Raw genomic sequence first — 19,866 nt, 5'->3', positions numbered from 1 at the left:
AGCAGTGATTCACGTCAACCTTGATGTCACTTGGACCCATCGAATTGAATTGAAGTAATTATGTCATATTAATTCATGCCCACACTATTTGAGCTTCCGTCATTAAACATTATTCCTCTCTCTAGTTAGAGATCTTGGGGTCGACCTTGTTGCTGAGGATTGTTAGCCACAGTTCCAGCCACGATGAAGGGCAAACGCCACTTACCCAGTCTGCTTCTCGTACTGGCTGCGGGCAAAGTCGGTAGCCTTCTCCTGGTTGTCGCGGGAGATGTTGAAGCCAGCCTGCTTGTTGAGGAATTCAACACCTATGAATGTCAGTAATCTGTCAAGCTTCATGAGGCATTTGAAGAGCAATACCCTTATCGACATAGTCCTCCTGGTTGTTGGAGTCGGTCTTGGAGTCGGTCTTGGAGGCATCATCAGACTTGGAGCCACCAGACACAGCGTTCTTGATAAAATCCATTGTGAGTTTGAGTGTATTGATTTGGGTTGTAGATGTAAGTGAAGTGGTTTGATGTGACAAAGAACTCAATGCAGCAGCGACATTCCGTCCTTCTTATACCTCTCAGCCCGCAGCTGATAATAACGAACCATTTCCGACTTTGTTCAAGTCACATTTACAGAATGGAGAAATAAAACCGGCAGATCCATTAGATCTCACCAAAGTGCCAACATCTGCATGCCCCCCTCTTTCGTCATCTCCCACTTTACAGGGGTTCAGCCTACGTCACTTCAGACCCTGAGTTACTGTACCAAGGCCCGTTCGCAGTCTCACGGCACGCATTGCCGGATGCTGATTCTAATTCCGGTATATGACTCTGGGTATTTCATCATGGCTGTTTCAAAGACGGAAAGCTTCTTGGCTGATTGTCGCGATGCTTTCCTGGTGAGGGGTAAGTGAACCTTGGTCGATGTGAGAGCCAAGCTAGTGACACCGCCGTGCAATGGGAGCTGAAAAGATAACAGGAGGGCTAATGAGGATCGAGCAAAGCGTCGGGGGTCAAAGGGTCCAGAGCCTCTCTCAGTTAGCTTGCAGATTGAGGGAGCCAAGGGGGGAAGAAAGCTCAGGATCTTTGCCCCAAGGTACCTTAATGATGAAATTACTTAGGTACCTAGTCTACAGCGAAACAGAGGGAGCCCGCGCCCTGGCCTGGTTAGTCAGCATCGCCGCTCCCGTCTTGCTCCCACTGAAGCGAAGTCGGAGGGAGCGTTAAAGCTTCTGTGTGTCATTGCACGCAAAGGGGTTCCTCTGATTGGTTCAATTGGCGATTCCGGGGTCCCCACCCTAACTTGATGCCCCGCGCACCGAATTAGGACCTTGACTTTGGTAAACATTTCTAGTGGTCGCCAATCTCGAACCTCACCTCTTCACCCTGAGCATTCTACGACGACTATTCTGTTCGCGACATTGCTTTTTTGCCTGACTACGATACCGAAAGGAAATACAAACGAACCTCTCTTCAAAGACACAGCCTGGCACGATGTGCGGCACTGACAACGATTCAGCCGAGGCTCCCGCCCCGCACCCGGCCTCGAGGGCCAACTTACCGTCGTCCTCGCCTTACAGCCAGGTCCAGGACTACCTGAGCAACACACAGCGATACCAGATCATCGAGTCAACTCTGCGCGAGGGAGAGCAATTCGCCAATGCCTTCTTCACTCGTGAGCACAAGGTCAAGATCGCAACCATGCTCTCGTAAGACAACCCCCCGCCCGCGCCCGCCAAGCTGTTCTGTTCACGACGCCGGACCTTCTCGTGAAAATATTTTAACGGACGACAGTGAGTTTGGATGTCAGTATATTGAGCTTACGAGCCCTGTGAGCTCCCAAGCCTCATACGACGACTGCAAGTACATTTGCTCGCTTGGACTCAAGGTGAGGCCGCTCTTCTGGGGTGCAGAACCATCTGACATCATCGCTCACATTCTACAATAGGCCAAGATCTTGACACACGTTCGATGCAACATGGAAGATGCCAAGCGCGCAGTGGTAAGCCAGTCTCATCAGCGACATCTGCAGACATACGATCGTTTAACTAACATGATCAGGAATGCGGAGTTGACGGTGTAGATCTCGTCATCGGCACTTCATCCTTCCTTCGCGAGTACAGCCATGGAAAGTCCATGGCTATGATCAAGCAGACGTATGTGCCCTTTCCCGAGACCGGTGGATGGCATTGTTGTACTGACTGGATTTCTCAGGGCCCTCGAAGTCATTGAATACGTCAAGTCGTAAGTTAATTGCAATCTGCACAGGTTTTAGACGCACCAGTCCCTAATAAACGCAATAGCAAGGGAGTTGAGGTGCGATTTAGTTCCGAGGACAGTTTCCGATCCGACCTCGTCGATATCCTCGCCCTTTACCAGGCCGTGTACGTTGGATAACGCAAGCAGCACGACGATATATGTTGACCTTCTCTACAGGGACAAGGCAGGCGTGAACCGCGTTGGTATCGCCGACACTGTAGGGCATCCGTGTTTTCCGTCATCTTTGTGAACCGCATGAAGCTAATCTTGGCGTCCTCGTCTAGGTCGGAGGAGCTACTCCCCGAATGGTCTACGACCTCGTCCGCACGCTCCGAGGTAAGGTTTTGCGAGCAATGATCAAGAGATAAATATGCTAACGTGTTCTAGGTGTGGTGGGCTGCGACATTGGTGCGTATTCAAACCCGACGTTTCTTCACTCACACTCCTTGTCAATCCCTCTTCTCTACTCTACAAGTTGCTTCTTATGATGAAAACTTTGCTAACAAGTCTAAAGAATGCCACTTCCATGACGATACTGGCTGCTCAGTCGCGTAAGACACTCCTAAGATTGAATAATGTGTGCTGGCTGACAATCTCTTCAGGAACGCTGTCACTGCCCTCGAAGGTAGTCCTGTCCTTGGCATCGCTATGTAAACATCAGCTAAATCAACCGCAGGAGGAGCCACACACGTGGACACGTCTGTGCTAGGAATTGGAGAGCGTGAGTGCTTCAATCCCTGGCTCATTGAAAGTTGTGCTGACTCGAGACTTTGACAGGAAACGGCATCACCCCTCTGTATGTATATCTCAACCCTACACAGTAGAGAACACTTACCGATACCTTCAAGTGGTGCTTTGATGGCTCGCATGGTCGTAAGCGCGCCAGAGTATACCAAGGCGACATTTGATCTTCCACGCTTGAAAGATATTGAGGAGTATGTTGCGAGTGTTGTCGAGATCAACATTCCATTCAACAACCCCGTCACTGGTAAGTTGTCAAGCGGCGATCGAGTGAAGACTTGGACTGACCCCTCACAGGCTTCTGTGCCTTTACGCACAAGGCTGGTATCCACGCCAAGGCTATTCTGGCGAATCCCTCTACTTACGAGGTACGTACATACGATCCAGGATAGCTTCCAATACGGCTAGTCGCTAACAAGGAATAGATCATCGACCCTGCGCTGTTCGGATGTACGATTTACATTCTTTTCTTCTTAAAAGTCTCAAGCAGGAGACAGCTAACGCGTTATAGTGACTCGCTACGTTAACATTACCTCAAGAATCACCGGATGGAACGCGGTCAAGGGCAGAATGTTCGTTTTTCCCTACTCCTCCAACCATTAAGCGCCACTAATACCTGTTAGTACCCAACTCGGCCTGGACGGACCCGGTGGCTTCGAGACCGACGACCAAATCAAGGAAGTGTAAGTCGACGAATTAAAGAAGAGCATCGAAGGATATGAAGCTGACATATACGCTATAGCACTGCCAAGATCAAGCAACTGGCCGACGTGAGCAACCACATCCCCTCACTCATGACCAGAGTAGATTGAGCTAACACCAATATCTTTTAGATCCGACCACTTGCTATCGACGATGCGGATTCTATTATCCACGCATACCATCTTCAGCTCACGGGCAATGGTAAGCCGCAGGAGACCGCTGCTTGAGTTGGATGAAGAAAGCAAACGGGAATTTGGAAACACAAGATGTAGAAGAAAACATGTAGGAACTGGTAGGGGTGGCGTTACCAACAAAAGCAAAAGCAATAGTCGTTATTTTCACCGTACTATCCTATCGTACTCTGACATTGAGACCGTGACACAAGCCGCACCAGTGATATAAATTTAGTATGCTTTAGTAGAGCCAGACCAATTTATTCTGGCACCCTGGTTTATCATCAGAAGTATTAATTCTCCTTGTGAGAAGCCAACATGTGATGATCCCTTCGAGGCCAATTAATGTGCTCGTCTATACTATCCAACAGAATGCCTGCGAATGCACCAATGCCCTGTTCTGTTCCGTCCAATCCAACTCCATCCAATGCAAACAAACATATTGTAACCATCATGCAACTCCAGGCGTCATGCCATGCTTCGTAACTTCGTCATTAATCCAATTATTCCCCTCTGTCTGTATTTCCCTCAGTGGTGGGTTATGAGTTGACAAAGACTTGGTACGCCATGATCATAACCCAGACGAAGAAGACAGTACCAGTAAGAGCCATCGCAAAGACAAGCTGCCATGATTGACCTGGACACAAGTTAGCAATTGAACTTGACCTCGAGCCATGAGAAACAAAAACGTACAGATGTTTCGTTGTTGTAGCCACGCCATCGTCGCCATGCTCGTACCCTTAGGATTCCTTCCAAAGACTTGTACATCGCACACGCTCTGGATAGATCCATCGGGTCCGAATAACTGTATCGCTACGACGACAAGGCCCACGAGCCAGAGTATGAAGAACATGAAACCGCCGACCATTACGATGGCGGGGAGGAGACGTCGTTGGGCGATGAGCCAGAAGATACCGAGAATAAAAATAATAGAGAGAGAACCGACGGTGATAAAGTAGGGAAAGTACCTGCAGACATTAACAAGCCATCTCTCGATAGGCAGTGCAATGGGGGGACGTACCATGGAATTCCTAGCTCAAGCTGAGTCTGGATCTGTATAAATGTCGCAAACACGCCAATGATGCTCGTCGAAGCAAGGAGGATAACAAAGATCCAGAAATTCAATTGCCAAGGAGGCCAGTTGTATGTTCGAACATGTGTAGATGGCGGAGGCCCGTCGTAGGTCATTGACGATCGTGTGAAGCTCGTTCCCGTCCATCCTGTCGTGCCGGTCAAACCGGTAACAGTTGATTTGGCGACCATTTCGTCTGTATCAACCAAGAGTGAATAATACGCTCAATTTGTCGTCGAGGTCGTCAAGATATAGTGTAAATCGTCGAAAGCCCAGGAATCACGCGTCGCTGGATGACTCTTCCCGAAACCAAAAAGGACTGCCACGTCGCAGAACAAGCCCCGCCGATCGGCGACCACTTGATTGCCCAGCGTCGCCTTGAAGGGAACCTCAAATCGTGAAGGATAGTTTGGGTGCCTCAAAATTGAAGCTGCTGCGTTGATGCCTCACGCGTTTAAATCTCTCGTCGTCGGTGTTTTTCTGCGCGTCCAGTTGGGTCGGGATGTTTAGGTGTGGAGATTATGCTGCGTTGGCTGGGGATCTGACGTCGGGTCGATACGCCAAGAGATACCAATTGAGGCCTCTTATCAGGTATTAATCACACGATAACGATTAAGGTCTTGGTGTTTTGATATTCAGGAAGAGAGAAAAGCAAAAGGAAGCAAAAAAGAACAAAAGTCAACAAGACAGGGGATGAAAATGGTCCCATCCAATTGAGGTCAAGTGTGAAATTACAACAAAGCGTTTTTTTTGGTGAGGCTTCGGATAGAGGGGGTTGGTTGGTGGCTGGGGATGCGACGCAGCAGGGGACGATGACGCTGCGATGGCTTCTGAATGGTTACACGTCAAAAGGCAAGATCCGTTTTCCAGCCTTTGAGATGATTTCTTTACGATTGATCAGAAGATCGGAGAAATTATTTGCTATGTTTCAGTCCCGAACGTGCCGATGATGGTTTCATCAAGTCCCGAGGAAAAGAAAAAGACATTTTATTTCGAGAGCGATCTCGCAGCGCAGCCAGCGCTTGTATGTTATGTAGAATACCTAATGCATATGCACCGACCCATTCAACTCAAGGATATCATCAATCATCTCACAAACACCACCCTCCCCAATTTAACATTTTACAAAAGAGTCTCGCCCAGAGCACACCGCACCAGTGAACATCCAGCGTGGATTGTGTTCTGCTCCGCTTGCTTGCCATCTGCGAGCTGGGGGTTCACCTCGACGAGATCAATGGCGACGAGGTTTCCTGTCTCGTGCACGCTCTCGCAGATGAAATCTCCCTCGCGCAGAGTCAGACCGCCGCGGACGGGTGTGCCGGTGCTGGGCGCCCACATGGGGTCGAGGGCATCGACGTCGAAAGATAGATGGATGGGGGTGTCGTTTCCGATGTGAGCGAGGGCCATCTCGACAACGCGGCCGATACCATGTCTACAAATGTCAGTAAAGCTCATGGTCGTCAGAAGTGGAAAACTTACCGGTCGACATCGTGCATGCTGAAAGCCTTGATGCCGTGCTCACGGAGAATCTTCTTCTCGCCAATATCAACAGATCGAAGACCAATGTAGACCAGCTTCTTGACGCTCAAGCGCATGTCATCCTCGAGCCAGCCAAAGTACTCCTCGTTATCCTCCTTAGCAAGACCAGTCAGGAAAGCAACAGGCATGCCGTGAATGTTTCCGCTATCGCTGCTCTCAGGGGTGTTGATGTCCGCATGCGCATCGACCCAGATAACCGCAATCTCACGGTTCAGCCTCTCCCGCGTAGCCTTGGCAGTACCAGCAATAGTACCAATCGCAATGCTGTGATCACCACCGAGCGTGAGCGTCATGCGGCCTTCGCGCGAGTGCTCATATGTGTGCGAAGCGATCTTGCGGGTGACGGCAGATGCGTGACGGGGCTTCTTCATGCCGCGGTAGTCAGGATCAGACTCGGGAACGAGGTCCTCGAACTGCTGGACGGACTCGTCGCCGAAGAGCTTGTAGCCGAGCTCGTCGCGGATCTCGGTGAGGAGGCCGGACTCGATGAGGGCGGCGGGACCGATGTCGACGCCGGCCTTGGGCTGGCCGCCGGAGAAACCGACGGCGACGATGCCGACTTCATCGGGCTTGGAGAGGAAGCGGCTGTTGACGAGACTGGTGTTCATGATGGGCGGAATGTGGGGGGTGACGTAGAGGGTGAGGTGTGATAAGATAAGGGGAAGTGAAGTAGAGATAAGAAGTGAAGAAGAGATGAACAGGAGAAGGAGTTGGGAAGAGATTGGGTCAAGAGAGACGGGAAGAAGCCTCCATTTGTATTCGGAGGTCAATGACATTTCTCATGCTCTCTCGGCCTCTTTGAACCCTCTCATGGCTGCAATCGGCCGGCGGCACAGACACACATTGTCTCCCTCCCTCTCCCCAAGACAATGGAATATGGATAAGGTAATAGCGTCGGTTTCGGGCGGGCGCGGGGGTTTCTCTTACACTCTCCAAAGGTTATCAACAGCCTGCCACTGGGCACATGTCAAAGGTCATAAGACAACCCTTTCGAAATGACAGATACAGATGCTGTGATTCTGTTGGTCCCGCTCATCTGGGTTTCTCTTACGCACGTCTTCTCCAGTTTTTCCCTCACTATGTGTCCATTCAATTCCCGTCTGCTCCAAAATCCCCGATTCCCCAATTCGAGCACGTCTCCTCCACTTTGCGTCAAGTGCCGACGATATATATCCTATGTTTTTCGCCTTGTCCAATACCTCTACATCTTCTCGTCAGACTTCATCTTCATTGTTATTGTGTCTGCCGCCGGCCATGGACGTGGGATGCACCGCTCACAGCCGTAGATAGCCTCTATATTTATCTTATGTAATGTTAGGTAATACCTCTTGCGCATGCCATGGTCGTGGTCGGCACTCTTTACCCCTAAGTTACTAGCTGTGTTTTCGACGGAGGAGTCGGCGCATAAGAGTCGCGGGTCTGCCTTCCCCTAAGTTACTAGCTGTCTCTGCAACTTTCCCCTAAGTTACTAGCTTTCTGGAGTTTGCGGTCTTGTCTGTGTCTCTGCGTCCCACGCTCCAGCGCCCGCAAATTCGTTTCTCATGGTTGGGGCTTGTTATCAATGACCCAGAATTGGACCGACGTGACCCGGCTGAGATGGAACTTTTTACGCAAGACGACGAAAGGTCGTAGACCGATTTTACGCCGACGAGGAAGATTCGAGAGGACTTGATGTCAACCGTCATTGAGTGAGGCCGGTTTATTTCCTCGAGCTGGGGAAGCTCCGGAGCCGCAATGTTCTACCCCACCACTAGCAATTCTACGGATACTGAAGCTGACGATGATCTCGACGCTTTGTTCTCGACAGACCGCCAACTCGCACATTCAGTGAAAACACGGCGATTCAGAAGTGAAGGGATTATCCGGCCTTGGCGACACAGAAAAGAACCTCACATGACGGAACGCGGATCTCGAGACGGATACGGCAGGTCACAGAGGGATTTAATATTCTGGCAATTATTGGCGAAGTTGACAGATCACTCTGTTGGACAAAGTGAACCGGCCGGATAAGCAAGCAGATCAGATTGGGGTAGGACGAAAAACACCGAGGTCATTCGCGATATTCTCCAACCCAGGCGAGCCAATGGATACGGTCACATCATGCACAGATCGTGAATCTACGGAAACAGAAACAATTGGTATGGAATGAAGGACTCTGACGTAGGCTGACTCAGTAGTCTAGATCAGCTGACTAGCTATATGGAAAATTCCATGACAGCTCGTATTCGATGACATCGGGGTTTTTAGACTCTCGTTTGTTTCGGATGCGTTCTCCACTGGAAAAAGCTTAGCATCTTGATACCCTGAGAGTATTCAAGATGGAGGAATGTATCGAATTGCTGGTTTTACGAGATGGGGCTGGCTTGACTACCGGTATTCTTGTGCTAATGAACCAGTGGTCCGTCTGAGGGTGAGTCGTGCCAAGACGTCAGCTTCGAGGTTTGGTTCTATTTGTGATTCAGGCGCAAGATCCCGTGGATCTGTCTCTGTTTGGCAGATCTGTGTTGCAAACAGTCACTCAACATGATCGACTTGGTGTTGTTACAGTGAGATTGTGATAGCCAAACACTCAGCGATGATCAACAAACACTCGCCAGCAAATACACCCCTAACAGCATGTAAACAAACAAAGGCAAATTCGATATCCACTTGATCTCATCCAATATTCAATTCATCCATGGATCTTTGGTAGAGATCGCGTGCCCGGGAGCGGAGACTAGCAGCCACACCGTTCAGGGGCTCAATCCAAACCGCTGCATGCGCCGTCGGGAGTGATGGGATTAGATCGATTCTGTGCGGCTGAAATTAAACAAACTATTTGGAGAAACATAAAAAAAAAGTTTGGCTATCGAAACGTCGTCCGTTGTGAAGCTGGCTGTGAACCTTGCAGCACGATAATCCAGGGGGACTTTGGATTGTAACTTGGAGCTAGAAGTGGACATGCTCATTAATTACCTGTTTTTTTACGGTGAGGAATGATCATTAATATTCATCGCCATGTTTATTGTCCAACAAGTTGCAAGTTGATAAGAGAATCCCTGTAGTTGTAATCAGAAACAGCTCTGACACGCGTCCCCTCATGGATCACCTCCCAATGAAACTGTGCAACTCGCATCAACCCGCCTTGTCCTTTGATCGCAGGCGACGTTGCAAAAAAGAGGAACACTGTCCTCCCTTGAACTTGTCTAACCGATACATACTCTAGCAATGAGATTGGCTACCCTCTCTCTCTGAGACACCAAACACGTTCCCGTCAGATCAATCACAAAAAGTACATTCTGTACAGAGAAACAGTGCCACCGTAGGATACAACATGACGCGTGTAAAGCGTCTGATCGACCCCTGATTTATCCAAGTTCAATCCCAAGATGCAACACATAATGTGGATTTCCAGCGCCTACAGCACCTGGCTCCCCTGTAGGAAAGGAAAAAATTAAGAACCCCCGATGCAGAGTGACCCACAGAAACGTCCCCTACTCCAAAGTCGTCCGTCCAAGCCCCTGAGTTGTGTACCTCCATCTCATGCAGGTTTATTAGAGAGTGGGAAGTACCACGGCAGCTAAATTGGTGAATCCCACATTTTAGGTTGAGCTAGTCTGAAGCTGGAGCTGTTCCCTGCTTTGCTATTTGAGATCCATCGCACGCAAATTGATTTGCTTGCACAAGCTCCTTTCAATTCTAACTAAACTCCTCCCTCATTCCATTCCAGCGATTCATGCATGTTCCTTTTTTTTCTTCTCATTCTCCTAAACCTCTCACTCTCTCTCCCACGATTAGAAAGAATAGAAAAAACCTCACATTGACTCGGTGGATATCTTCAAGATAAACCCCTTTTTGTTTTGGCAATCCTTGTCTGTCCAGTCTCTACAAACAGTTTAAACCCACCCTCCCCACGTTACGTTTGAACGGGCACACTGTAGATATACATAACCCAAAACGAACGACTTGGCATCTTCCGTTCCCGAAAGGCCATACTCACTCACAGATCGATTAATCATGTGTTGAAAAGAGCGACTGCTTTTACTACTCTTCGACGTTCTCTTCTTTTTTTCTTCGTCGACTAGTCTCACCAACAATAAACCGTCGCCTGCCCCGCGATCGACCACCTCTTTCTTTTCCACTACCGCATTCGTCATCCCTTTCGCCCTCAGAACCCTGCGCATTTCGATTTCTGTCGCTGGCGTCAGATTTCTGCGCCGTAATCGGCTACGATCATTCCACCGTTGAATCACCGACGACATGCCCAAGATGCTTGCGCCTGGGTTCAGGACGCGGCGCACCTCCTTCATTCGATTCGGCGCCCTCGCTGCTCTCGTCCTCCTTGCGTTTTGGTCTTTCAGCAATCGCTCTCCTGCGCCGTCTCTGCTACCGATACAGAAGTCACAACCTGCTGCTGCTGAGGGCGCTGGTTCTTTTCCTGTGAAGGCAGCAGAGCAACCTGTATGTTTTCTTGCCTGCGAGCTTGGTGACACGTGCTAACATATGAAGTTCTCAAACAAACCCGTGCAGGGCGCTCATCCGATTGACAAGCTCATCAACGACGGCGGAAAACGATACAAAGACATCCTCTCCAGAGAATCGCATACCCTCGAAGAAGCAGCCCAAGCGTACCGTAAACGCCGTGGTCGTCATCCCCCGCCAGGTTTCGACAAATGGTGGGATTTCGCCAAGCAGAACAACGCCATTGTGGTGGAGGAGTTCTGGGATCAGGTCTACCACGATATCGACCCGTTTTGGGGCGTTCCTCAGCCTATCATCCGAAAAGAGGCGTACAGCTTTGAGATGTCGATCCACATTCGAAACGGTAAAGCCAATTCAACGAGTGATTGGTTCTGGACGTTGATCTGGCTTGATATGATTCGCTCCATTGAACATATGGTTCCTGATCTGGATATGCCGTTGAATGCGATGGACGAACCCCGCCTTGTGGTGCCGTGGGAGGATATTGATGGATACATGACCAAGGGCGCTGCGTCGCGGAGTCTATGGCCTGCGAAGGAGGTTGTCTCGGAGTTTCAGAAGCTTCCTACTGCTGGGCGACATGACAGGGACGTCAGAATCCCTTTCAAGCGATGGGAAAAGACCAGTACGTTATCCAGAGACTTTGATTTCTACGTTTGCTAACAAGTACAGGCCCATACTGGCCAATTGCCCGTCGAGGATGTCCCCCAGACAGTCCAGCCCGTCAAGCGCCTCTAAAAGAATCCTTCAACCATCCCCCCGAAATCGACATCTCCAACGCGGAGAAGCACTCTTTCGCAGGCTACGTCTCCAACTTTACATTATCGAGTGAAATCTGCCACCAGCCCGACCTCCAAGGCCTAAACGGTCTTTTGATCAACCCCATCTCAGTTTCTTCTACAAAAGTCCTGTTTCCTATGTTTGGCGGCTCGAAACTCGCCATCAACAACGAAATTCTGCTCCCGCCGCCGATTTACTGGAAGGGAGAAGATCGCTTCACGGGCGGTGAGGATAATGATGTGGAGTGGCAGAATAAGGGAAACACTGTGGTCTGGCGCGGCGTCGCGACGGGAGGCAAGAATAAGCCTGAGAACTGGCGCGGTTTCCACCGTCATCGATTTGTCTCGATGCTCAACCAGACAAAGGTTTCAGCTGTTGAGCACGGCAAGGAGAAACCAGAGAATTTCGTCCTTCCGTCGGAGCAGTATCATCTTCACGCGCAAGCTGATGGTCGTCTTGGGGAGTGGGTCGGCGAGTGGTCTGAAGTAGGCTTCGTGGATCTCATGTGCTCACCCTCTGAAGAAGACGGACGTTGCTGGTACACGGATCACTACTTCGCCAAGGTTGACGGCATGGACATGCACGAGCAGTTCGACTACAAATACGTTCCCGATATCGACGGAAACTCTTTCTCAGGTCGTTACCTCGGCTTCCTCAACTCGACATCCCTCCCCATAAAAGCAACCCTCTTCAGAGAGTGGCACGACAGCCGTCTCGTGCCCTGGGTGCACTTCGTCCCCATGGACAACAGATTCCAGGACTTTTACGGCATAATGGAGTATTTCAGAGGGTACGGCGAAACAAGCGGTCACGACAAGGCTGCGCAGCGAATTGCGCTCGAGGGAAAGGAGTGGGCGAATAAAGTACTAAGAAAAGAGGACATGCAGATCTATGTGCTGCGGTTGCTGTTGGAGTATGGGCGGGTCATTGCGGATGATAGGGATAAGATGGGGTGGGTTGACGATGCACTCAAGGATCCGTCTATCGAGAAGACGTGGAGCAAGTTGAAGATATGATACATCATTGTGTGGAGTTGGCCTTGATTTGGGAGGCGATGGCGTTCTGGCGTGGTTTTATTTTTGATGCATGTCGTTTTGCTCTACGGACAACGACCGGGGTTTATGGCATCTAAGTCAAGTACAGTACTTAAGTTACAGCTCAGAATGAGTTATCAATTCATTGTATCAATTATCATGATATGCAATTCTATTTTGTCTATGGTACATTTGAAATCTTTTATGTGTCGCTATATTCGTACAATTCATATAACACTGCCCATGGAGGAACCCTTGGACTCGTCGTCTTGAGGTGGGTCAATATCATAATCATCCATCAACCTCCCCACAAGCGTGGTATACTCTGGAGCAAACGGCCACTCCAGATACGCCTTGATGATATCCGCCCATTGATCCTGTGTGACACAGCGCGCTACCAACTCTCCATGCCCTGAAAGAGGAGATCCGCCCAGCTTGGGATCACGAAGCGATTTGATATCAGCTGCACAGTCGCCAAACCCAGGCCAAACGCCGTTCATTGAGCTCGTTATTGGCGCAAGCATGTGCTGGAACCAGTAGCGGAGCATGGTATCTGAGATGGTACCGTTTCGCGAAGTCGGGCCGTGCTGCCTTGTGTACTTGTTCATGGCCTTGGGCTGCAGGTCGAGCAGAGCGCAGGGCATGCGGGGGTAGAATTCATCGGCGCGCGCGGCGAGGGGTTCAAACGGGCGACGGTCCCAGTATAGAGTTGGGGTCTCTTGACGGAAGAGGTGGTAGTTATCGCGGACCATGAGCCATTCTTTCCGTGTGTTTTTCTTGACGACGTCGAGACGGGCGTTGAATTCTGCTTCGGCGGCGCGGAATTCCTTGGGGGATTTCTTCCAGAGCTTGTTGAGGAGCTCCTGCTGCTGGAGGAGTTCGAGGAAGAGCTGTGAATCTACTGCGTCGTACTTTTCGCGGTAGCGCAGCATTTTTAATCGTCTGGATGCTTCTGAGGCGCTGTCCTCTTTGAATGCTGTTTCTAAACCTTCGAGTTCTTCGCGGAAAGGTCGCATGTGTCGGGGTGGATGAACGCCTGCGAGCTTCTTGCCGGCGAGTTTTCGATTGGCGCTGAGATTCTTATAAATTATTGTTTCGCGACCCTTGGGCATCGTCAATCCAGCTTTCTTCATGCGCTCGAGACAGTTGTAGCCCGACTCCATGTTGATCCACTCATCGCGGAGCTCATAACGATCTTCGACTTCGACATCATGGCCACAGATCTCGTGGAGCCATTCGAGGGACAGTTCTGCTTCAAAGGCGCTGCGTTTTCGACGGATGGCACTTCGTGGGAGGAGGCGCCGTTTGCCGTCGTCGGAGATCCATACCAACATGCGCACGAGACCGTATTGCTGGAAGAGAGAGGCGGTGCGGATGCTGGACATTAGCTGGTAGAGAACCATTGTGCTGACGCATTCGAACGATTGGTACTTCTTCGGTGGGCAGTAGCACAGGTTGACGTTGACGAGGAGTGTGTCGTTGCGTTCGGGCTCGTCGGCGGGATCGCGGATGGTCTGGTGGGGGAGGGATTCGAGGATGGAGGTTAGGTCTTTCCAGAGGATACCGGCTTTGGGAACGGCTTCGACGTTGGGTTTGTCGAGAAAGTCGCCTAAGAAGGGCCTGTAGACCTCAATATCAGGTTCCATGAGGATGTGTTTTCGGGGCTGCACGAGATCATGGAGAGTGCGACTCCAGAGGCCGGGACCGGGGTTGATATCGACAATGTCGCATCCTTTATGGCGATCGAACGAGGGGCCGATGTATTGCGCAATATCATCTACACAATAAGCTTCGAACCAATGAATTGAGAGGTCATCGTACCGCAGAGGCTTTGACTGACGAGGTTGGCGCGGTGCTTGTCACCTATAGGCGCTTTCGGGCGGCCAGCTTTCTGAGTCCACTGCCATAGTCCTGTATCTTGTAGGCGTTGGGAGAGTTCGTTTGAGGGTTCGAGTTGTTCGCTTGTGATTTTGCTAGAGGCGTGGCGAGTTAGGGAGGGTGAAGGGCGGATACGCCGTGGGAGTGATGGGCGAGCATTTTTGAAGGCGATGAACATGGGGATGTGTATGGCGTTTGGGGTCTTGGAGATGGTGGGATGGTTGGTGATGGGGGTGAAATTATGTTTTTGCCGTTGGATACCGCTTGATAAGATGGATAAGATAAAGATAGTGGGGCATTGGTGTTAAAGTGGTTTACAGGCAGGCTCTCCAGTTGAGGTTGAGCATCTCTTCATGGACATTTTTGTTTTTAACAAGATTCTCTTGTACCTTGTTTCGTCTAGATATCTCATCCTGTCTCTCTTGCTGCTTTTTTGTATCTCGAATTGCTTCTGCTGACAGTAGTTTCGTATAGCGATGAATGACAATGACAGAGGGGTAGTGAGGCAGATCTAGCCATCATGAAAGCTGCAAGCTGTGATAAACCAAGAGCTGGAGGTCGCCAGCCAACGCCCAATAGAGTCTGGGGCTGACTGAGTTAAATCTCAGGTATCTGAACATGTGAAGATCAACTCCATCATCTACCAAAGTGTGTTGTGCTCTGGTTATGAAGCTGGTGTTCTCGGCACGTCACCGAGTTATGCTTATACAGTGATGTTAAGAAACCATCGTTTCGATGTCCACCCTGGGTAAAGATGCAGCTCCATCGCGAATCAGATATTCTCTCACCTTATCCAGTGACCTAAGTAGAAAGTTATGAGAACTTCTTTATTCAACAATTCTTTTCTCCCGGGCCTTAAATGGGTGAGAATGATGCTTCACTTCAATTGTCCTTCAATTACCCTGCACTTCAGCATTATCAAGCATCCAACGCTAAACCCAATCTGTACAGCTCTCCCACCATCATTCACTCGGGTTGCTCTCCCTAGACCTGTACTCAAAATCGTATATATCAACATTCATTTCATTTACCCACACACCATGTTCCCAAGTCAAGCCAAGCTACGAGATAAATAAAAACTCCACAAGACGCCGCCATGCTAAGACATAATCCTGTAAACTCGCTACCTCCCTTGTGTTATATATCTGTCTGTCTCCCCTATCATGCGCCCTCGCTTCCAAACTCATTGGTCCACTCAATCTGCCTTGCAATATCATCCTTGGAAACAGTCGGATGGGAATCGTCAAGCGCCATCTCGAAATCCTTCAGCGCAACATCTGGTGCAAGTAGTTCGTCGGATGAGACGTCGTCGTATGTCATCTCGATCTTTTCAGGGTCGCCTGGTGAGCAGGGCGTCAACATGCGCTTGCCGTCTTTCATGACCTGGGTTTGTTAGTCGAGATCGAATGCTATAAGGGCGGCGGCTTACAGGCTTGAAGTGTGTGGCTTGTAGAATCTTGCGGACTGGTCGCATCAGAGCGGATTGAACAACGTTGGCGATATCACTACCAGACATTCCATCCGACTTGGCTGCAAGAATATTGTAGTCACTGGCCTGGAGCGAGGTCTCAGTATCGCCGATGGCTAGCTTGAACATGCGCGCGCGACCGTTCATGTCGGGAAGACCAATATGCACACGGCGCTGGAAACGTCGGCGGATAGCAGCGTCTAATTGCCAAGGAATATTGGTGGCGCCCAGGACCAGAATACCCTTGCTGTCGTTGCCTACACCGTCCATCTGAACAAGTATCTCGGTCTTTATACGACGCGAAGCTTCGGATTCGCCTTCACCTCTTGGGCCGCACAGGGCATCGATCTCGTCAATGAAGATAACCGAGGGCTTGTTTTCGCGCGCCATGGAGAAGAGGAGCTTGACGAGTCTGCAGGGGTTAGATAGGGTACGGAATGACTGCAGGGAACGTACCTTTCACTTTCACCCATCCATTTGCTCACCAAGTCGGAACTGCTGATACTGAAAAAGGTACTGTTTGCTTCTGTCGCTACAGCCTTGGCGAGGTAACTTTTACCCGTTCCTGGAGGACCGTACAGCAGAATACCCTTCCACGCCTGTCGCTTGCCCTGGAACAGACTGGGGAACTTGATGGGCAGAACAACAGCCTCCTTCAGCGTCTCCTTGGCACCCTCGAGACCAGCAATATCCTCCCACCGCACGTTGGGCCTCTCCTGGAGAATAGCACCAGACAGCGCGTTGCGCAACTTCTTGCTGTCGTCGTCCTCGCCAGCCTGCGGCTTCCCCTTGCCAGTCGAGCTGCCGTTAGCGCCCATGATGGCCTTTCCGCCGCCGTTTGCGCTCTCGTTCTCGGCGGCGAGGAATTGCTTGAGCTTTTCTGCGCGGTCGAGGTAGGTCGCCATCTTCTCCTGCATGGTGACTTTGAGGGCCTTGTTCTTCTCCCACTTGAGGGCCTTGACCCAGAGCTCCATGGAGGACATGTATAGGTCGAAGGCTTTTTGGTACTCCTTGTTGTGGTCGGCTGTGATCGCCTTTTGCACCTCTGCGATGGCGCGATCGCGGAAGTTGGTCGACATGGTGACGTTGTTTGGGGTCGATGAACGTGGGGGGGAGGGGGTGACGAGACTCGAGGCTCCCAGAGGAGTAAGGGGATGTCGAAAGAGGGTCGAGGAGTGAACAAACAGAGCCTCGATAGGTTGAAGCAGAATTAAAAACTGTGGATGGTGATGAGGCAACAGTGCAGCAGCAGCAAGCAAGGCAGTAGGTACAGACGGACAAGTACAGTACAGGCTGTAGGTGGTGGATTGAATTGGCGGGGAAACATCAAGATCCACGGTTGGATTGGATTGATTGAGCGCAATGCTTATAGCGGGGCAGAGAGGGGCTGCATAACCTTTGCCCTCTACCTCAAGCTTCTCGACCTCTGCCTTGGCGATTTAGGCGACAACTAAAGGACACCCTAGAAGACGAATCAGAAATAGGCAGGAAGTTTTCTAATCTGCTTACTGATATTTTGCCGCTTTTTACATCATCATGTCGGATCCCCAAGCACGGTTACAGGCGCTGTCTGAAGACTTCCAGAAGCTTCAAGGCGGTATGTTTAGGGACATTTTGAAGGGGAATTATGCTGATTGGGAGTAGAACTTCAGAACGCTGTGGCATCGCGACAGAAGTTGGAGGGTCAGAAGCAGGAGAATCTTGGTGTGCAGCAGGTAAGCGCTGTTGTGAGATACAGTGAACATGGGCTAATGAGGATCAGGAATTTGAGCGACTACAAGAGGGAGAGACAATCTACAAGCTCGCTGGGCCAGTGCTGCTGAAGCAAGACAAATTTGAGGCTGAGAACACAGTCAAGGGCCGTCTAGACTTTATCAGTAGTGAAATGTGACTATTCTTCCCCCTCACTACATGTCGCATGCTAATATTCTCAGTACACGACTAGAAGACACAATCAAGGAGACGCAAGAGAAGCTGGAGAAGAAAAAGACAGAGATCATTCAGATCCAGACTGCAGCTCAAAGCCAGGGCAAGGAAGCACCTCAGTAATGACGAGAGAGAGGAACGAAAAATAGACCATGAGTTGAGTTATATTCTACAGTACGCGGATTATTATAATGCAAATACCTGGCACTTTATGAGCGCCGCGCTAATCGGAGAGTCCCTTAAAAAACGCCAGTCGTCAAGTTTGAAAGTTCGTGATGTGGTTTAGTTGATCGCCATGATGCTGAAGCCCCAGGGAACGCCCATGTTCTTGTGGTCTTGGGCTGCGCTGGGGGAGAACATAAAATCTTGCTTGTCATCTGCAGCAACGGGCTGAGGTGTCGCAGCGTCTTCGTCTGCGTCGATAGCAGAGAGGATAGCTTCAGCAACGTCGCTCTTGCGAGAACAATTCTCAAAGACAGCATCACCCTCAATGAGACTCTGCATCAATGGGCGCTGGTCACTCTCCGTGAAGAGCTGCACCTCACGGTTAAGAACGCCATAAGTGACCTTCTCACCGGTCTGAGCCAAGCGCTGGAAGATCACGGCGAAGGCAGCGATGGCTTGTGCGAGGATACGGGCTTTTTGCTTGGAGCTCAGGTGGGCAAAGATCTCGGAGTCTTCTTCGAGGGCGGATTGGGTGTTTGTGTCGAAAATGGATTGGAGGATGCGGTGCAGGATGTTGCGGCATGTTAGGTCGAGATCGGCGCTGACGTCGAGCTCGAAGACTGAGGAGATGCTGCGGAGAATGCTGGAGAGGGCGTCGAGAGGGCAGAGGTCTTTAGGGAGGCTGACATGCCCTTGATCAATTGTGAAGATGTCAATTGCGGCGTTGACAGCGGCTGAGGATGTTAGTCAAGGTTTTGAGAGGTAGTGAGGGTGGTTTACTTTTTCGGGTGGTGTCGATGTCGATCTCGACGCTTGAGACAATAGAGTTGTTCTTGATGGCTTCCATTTTGATGTAAGTGAGTGAGTGAGTGATGTGAGAAGTATGAGAGATATGATGAGCTTGAATTGAGATATGAAGCTAGACTTTATAACCATCCAAGACCTGGGGGATACACGGGCTTTTAAACTCATCAGCCCCTTACAAAAATTCTCTCGCAGGAGATGCCCAACTCGTTGAGGATACGACATATCATCCTGGCAGCCTCAGTAACAAAGGCCCTCATGGCCACACCGTGGTCAATGCCCCCCTTACCTGAGGTGTCATGGGCGTGGATAGATGGGCCGATAACCGTCCTTCACCGTGGGGTGTACTGGTATTTGACCGACACGACATGGTGGCGGGCATGATCATGATGAAGCTAGTATATGATGCCAAGTTTGGGGACAGACCAAGAGATAGCTTTCTCTTGGCAGACATATCACATTCTATACTTCATGATGAGATCTTGCCTGATCAAGCACTCTCTAAAGATGAGCATCTTTCTTCCGTCGTCTGTCTTGTTGCCTCTTCTGGAAGTATCTCGTCAAGGATCATGACCAGGTTTCCTCGAGCCTAAACCTTGATTGCTGGGGATTTTTGCTGGCGAATTCTCCCGATGTCTAGAGAGAACAAGCCGGAAGATATCGGGACGCAAGGACAAGCACTCAAGTTACTGAGGAAACTTCCAAGGAATATCCGACTCGGTGAGACAGCGTGGGGATTGCATTGCAGATGGAAGATGGAATTGTACGATTCACAGGAACTAAACACGCCATCTACTCCATGATTCGAGAAGTGGCTTGCGACGCCACAGATATGAGGCTGAACGTTTCATCATTTCGACTTACTTGCATATTCCTC

The 19,866-nt window shown here is 50.2% G+C and overlaps 9 protein-coding genes across 9 annotated transcripts; 3 read left to right on the top strand and 6 right to left on the bottom strand.

Moving 5' to 3' along the window:
- Positions 1 to 121: 121 nt before the first annotated feature.
- J7337_010080 (uncharacterized protein) lies at positions 122 to 463 on the bottom strand (the record flags this gene model as incomplete). The annotated part of the gene is made up of 3 exons (XM_044827667.1): positions 122 to 152; positions 206 to 305; positions 358 to 463. The coding sequence occupies 3 exons, from the start codon at positions 461 to 463 to the stop codon at positions 122 to 124; spliced, it is 237 nt and encodes a 78-aa protein (XP_044678261.1).
- Positions 464 to 1,481: 1,018 nt separating this feature from the next.
- On the top strand, positions 1,482 to 3,916 carry J7337_010079 (uncharacterized protein; the record flags this gene model as incomplete). The annotated part of the gene is made up of 18 exons (XM_044827666.1): positions 1,482 to 1,696; positions 1,782 to 1,875; positions 1,936 to 1,989; positions 2,049 to 2,166; positions 2,263 to 2,371; positions 2,424 to 2,474; positions 2,531 to 2,582; positions 2,634 to 2,797; positions 2,849 to 2,871; positions 2,923 to 2,967; positions 3,024 to 3,042; positions 3,095 to 3,234; positions 3,285 to 3,355; positions 3,413 to 3,437; positions 3,499 to 3,559; positions 3,611 to 3,670; positions 3,730 to 3,757; positions 3,821 to 3,916. The coding sequence occupies 18 exons, from the start codon at positions 1,482 to 1,484 to the stop codon at positions 3,914 to 3,916; spliced, it is 1,425 nt and encodes a 474-aa protein (XP_044678260.1).
- A 485-nt stretch (positions 3,917 to 4,401) lies between these two features.
- Positions 4,402 to 5,050, bottom strand: J7337_010078 (uncharacterized protein; the record flags this gene model as incomplete). The annotated part of the gene is made up of 3 exons (XM_044827665.1): positions 4,402 to 4,499; positions 4,556 to 4,830; positions 4,884 to 5,050. 3 exons carry the CDS (start codon positions 5,048 to 5,050, stop codon positions 4,402 to 4,404), a joined length of 540 nt encoding a protein of 179 aa, XP_044678259.1.
- Positions 5,051 to 6,056: 1,006 nt separating this feature from the next.
- On the bottom strand, positions 6,057 to 7,081 carry AGA1 (A-agglutinin attachment subunit precursor; the record flags this gene model as incomplete). The annotated part of the gene is made up of 2 exons (XM_044827664.1): positions 6,057 to 6,366; positions 6,414 to 7,081. 2 exons carry the CDS (start codon positions 7,079 to 7,081, stop codon positions 6,057 to 6,059), a joined length of 978 nt encoding a protein of 325 aa, XP_044678258.1.
- Positions 7,082 to 10,712: 3,631 nt separating this feature from the next.
- J7337_010076 (uncharacterized protein) lies at positions 10,713 to 12,730 on the top strand (the record flags this gene model as incomplete). The annotated part of the gene is made up of 3 exons (XM_044827663.1): positions 10,713 to 10,913; positions 10,962 to 11,559; positions 11,607 to 12,730. 3 exons carry the CDS (start codon positions 10,713 to 10,715, stop codon positions 12,728 to 12,730), a joined length of 1,923 nt encoding a protein of 640 aa, XP_044678257.1.
- Positions 12,731 to 12,975: 245 nt separating this feature from the next.
- On the bottom strand, positions 12,976 to 14,804 carry J7337_010075 (uncharacterized protein; the record flags this gene model as incomplete). The annotated part of the gene is made up of 2 exons (XM_044827662.1): positions 12,976 to 14,525; positions 14,570 to 14,804. 2 exons carry the CDS (start codon positions 14,802 to 14,804, stop codon positions 12,976 to 12,978), a joined length of 1,785 nt encoding a protein of 594 aa, XP_044678256.1.
- A 983-nt stretch (positions 14,805 to 15,787) lies between these two features.
- Positions 15,788 to 17,173, bottom strand: VPS4 (Vacuolar protein sorting-associated protein 4; the record flags this gene model as incomplete). The annotated part of the gene is made up of 3 exons (XM_044827661.1): positions 15,788 to 16,009; positions 16,056 to 16,506; positions 16,551 to 17,173. 3 exons carry the CDS (start codon positions 17,171 to 17,173, stop codon positions 15,788 to 15,790), a joined length of 1,296 nt encoding a protein of 431 aa, XP_044678255.1.
- Positions 17,174 to 17,630: 457 nt separating this feature from the next.
- J7337_010073 (uncharacterized protein) lies at positions 17,631 to 18,143 on the top strand (the record flags this gene model as incomplete). Its single annotated transcript, XM_044827660.1, has 4 exons — positions 17,631 to 17,691; positions 17,739 to 17,809; positions 17,857 to 17,981; positions 18,029 to 18,143. The coding sequence occupies 4 exons, from the start codon at positions 17,631 to 17,633 to the stop codon at positions 18,141 to 18,143; spliced, it is 372 nt and encodes a 123-aa protein (XP_044678254.1).
- Positions 18,144 to 18,302: 159 nt separating this feature from the next.
- On the bottom strand, positions 18,303 to 19,032 carry J7337_010072 (uncharacterized protein; the record flags this gene model as incomplete). The annotated part of the gene is made up of 2 exons (XM_044827659.1): positions 18,303 to 18,919; positions 18,966 to 19,032. 2 exons carry the CDS (start codon positions 19,030 to 19,032, stop codon positions 18,303 to 18,305), a joined length of 684 nt encoding a protein of 227 aa, XP_044678253.1.
- Between the last annotated feature and the right edge of the window lie 834 nt (positions 19,033 to 19,866).

This window comes from Fusarium musae, chromosome 7 (genome assembly GCF_019915245.1).
Source record: "Fusarium musae strain F31 chromosome 7, whole genome shotgun sequence".
Taxonomy (NCBI): domain Eukaryota; kingdom Fungi; phylum Ascomycota; class Sordariomycetes; order Hypocreales; family Nectriaceae; genus Fusarium; species Fusarium musae.
The sequence above is the reverse complement of the archived record's forward strand: the minus strand, read 5'-3'. Positions and strand labels throughout refer to the sequence as shown.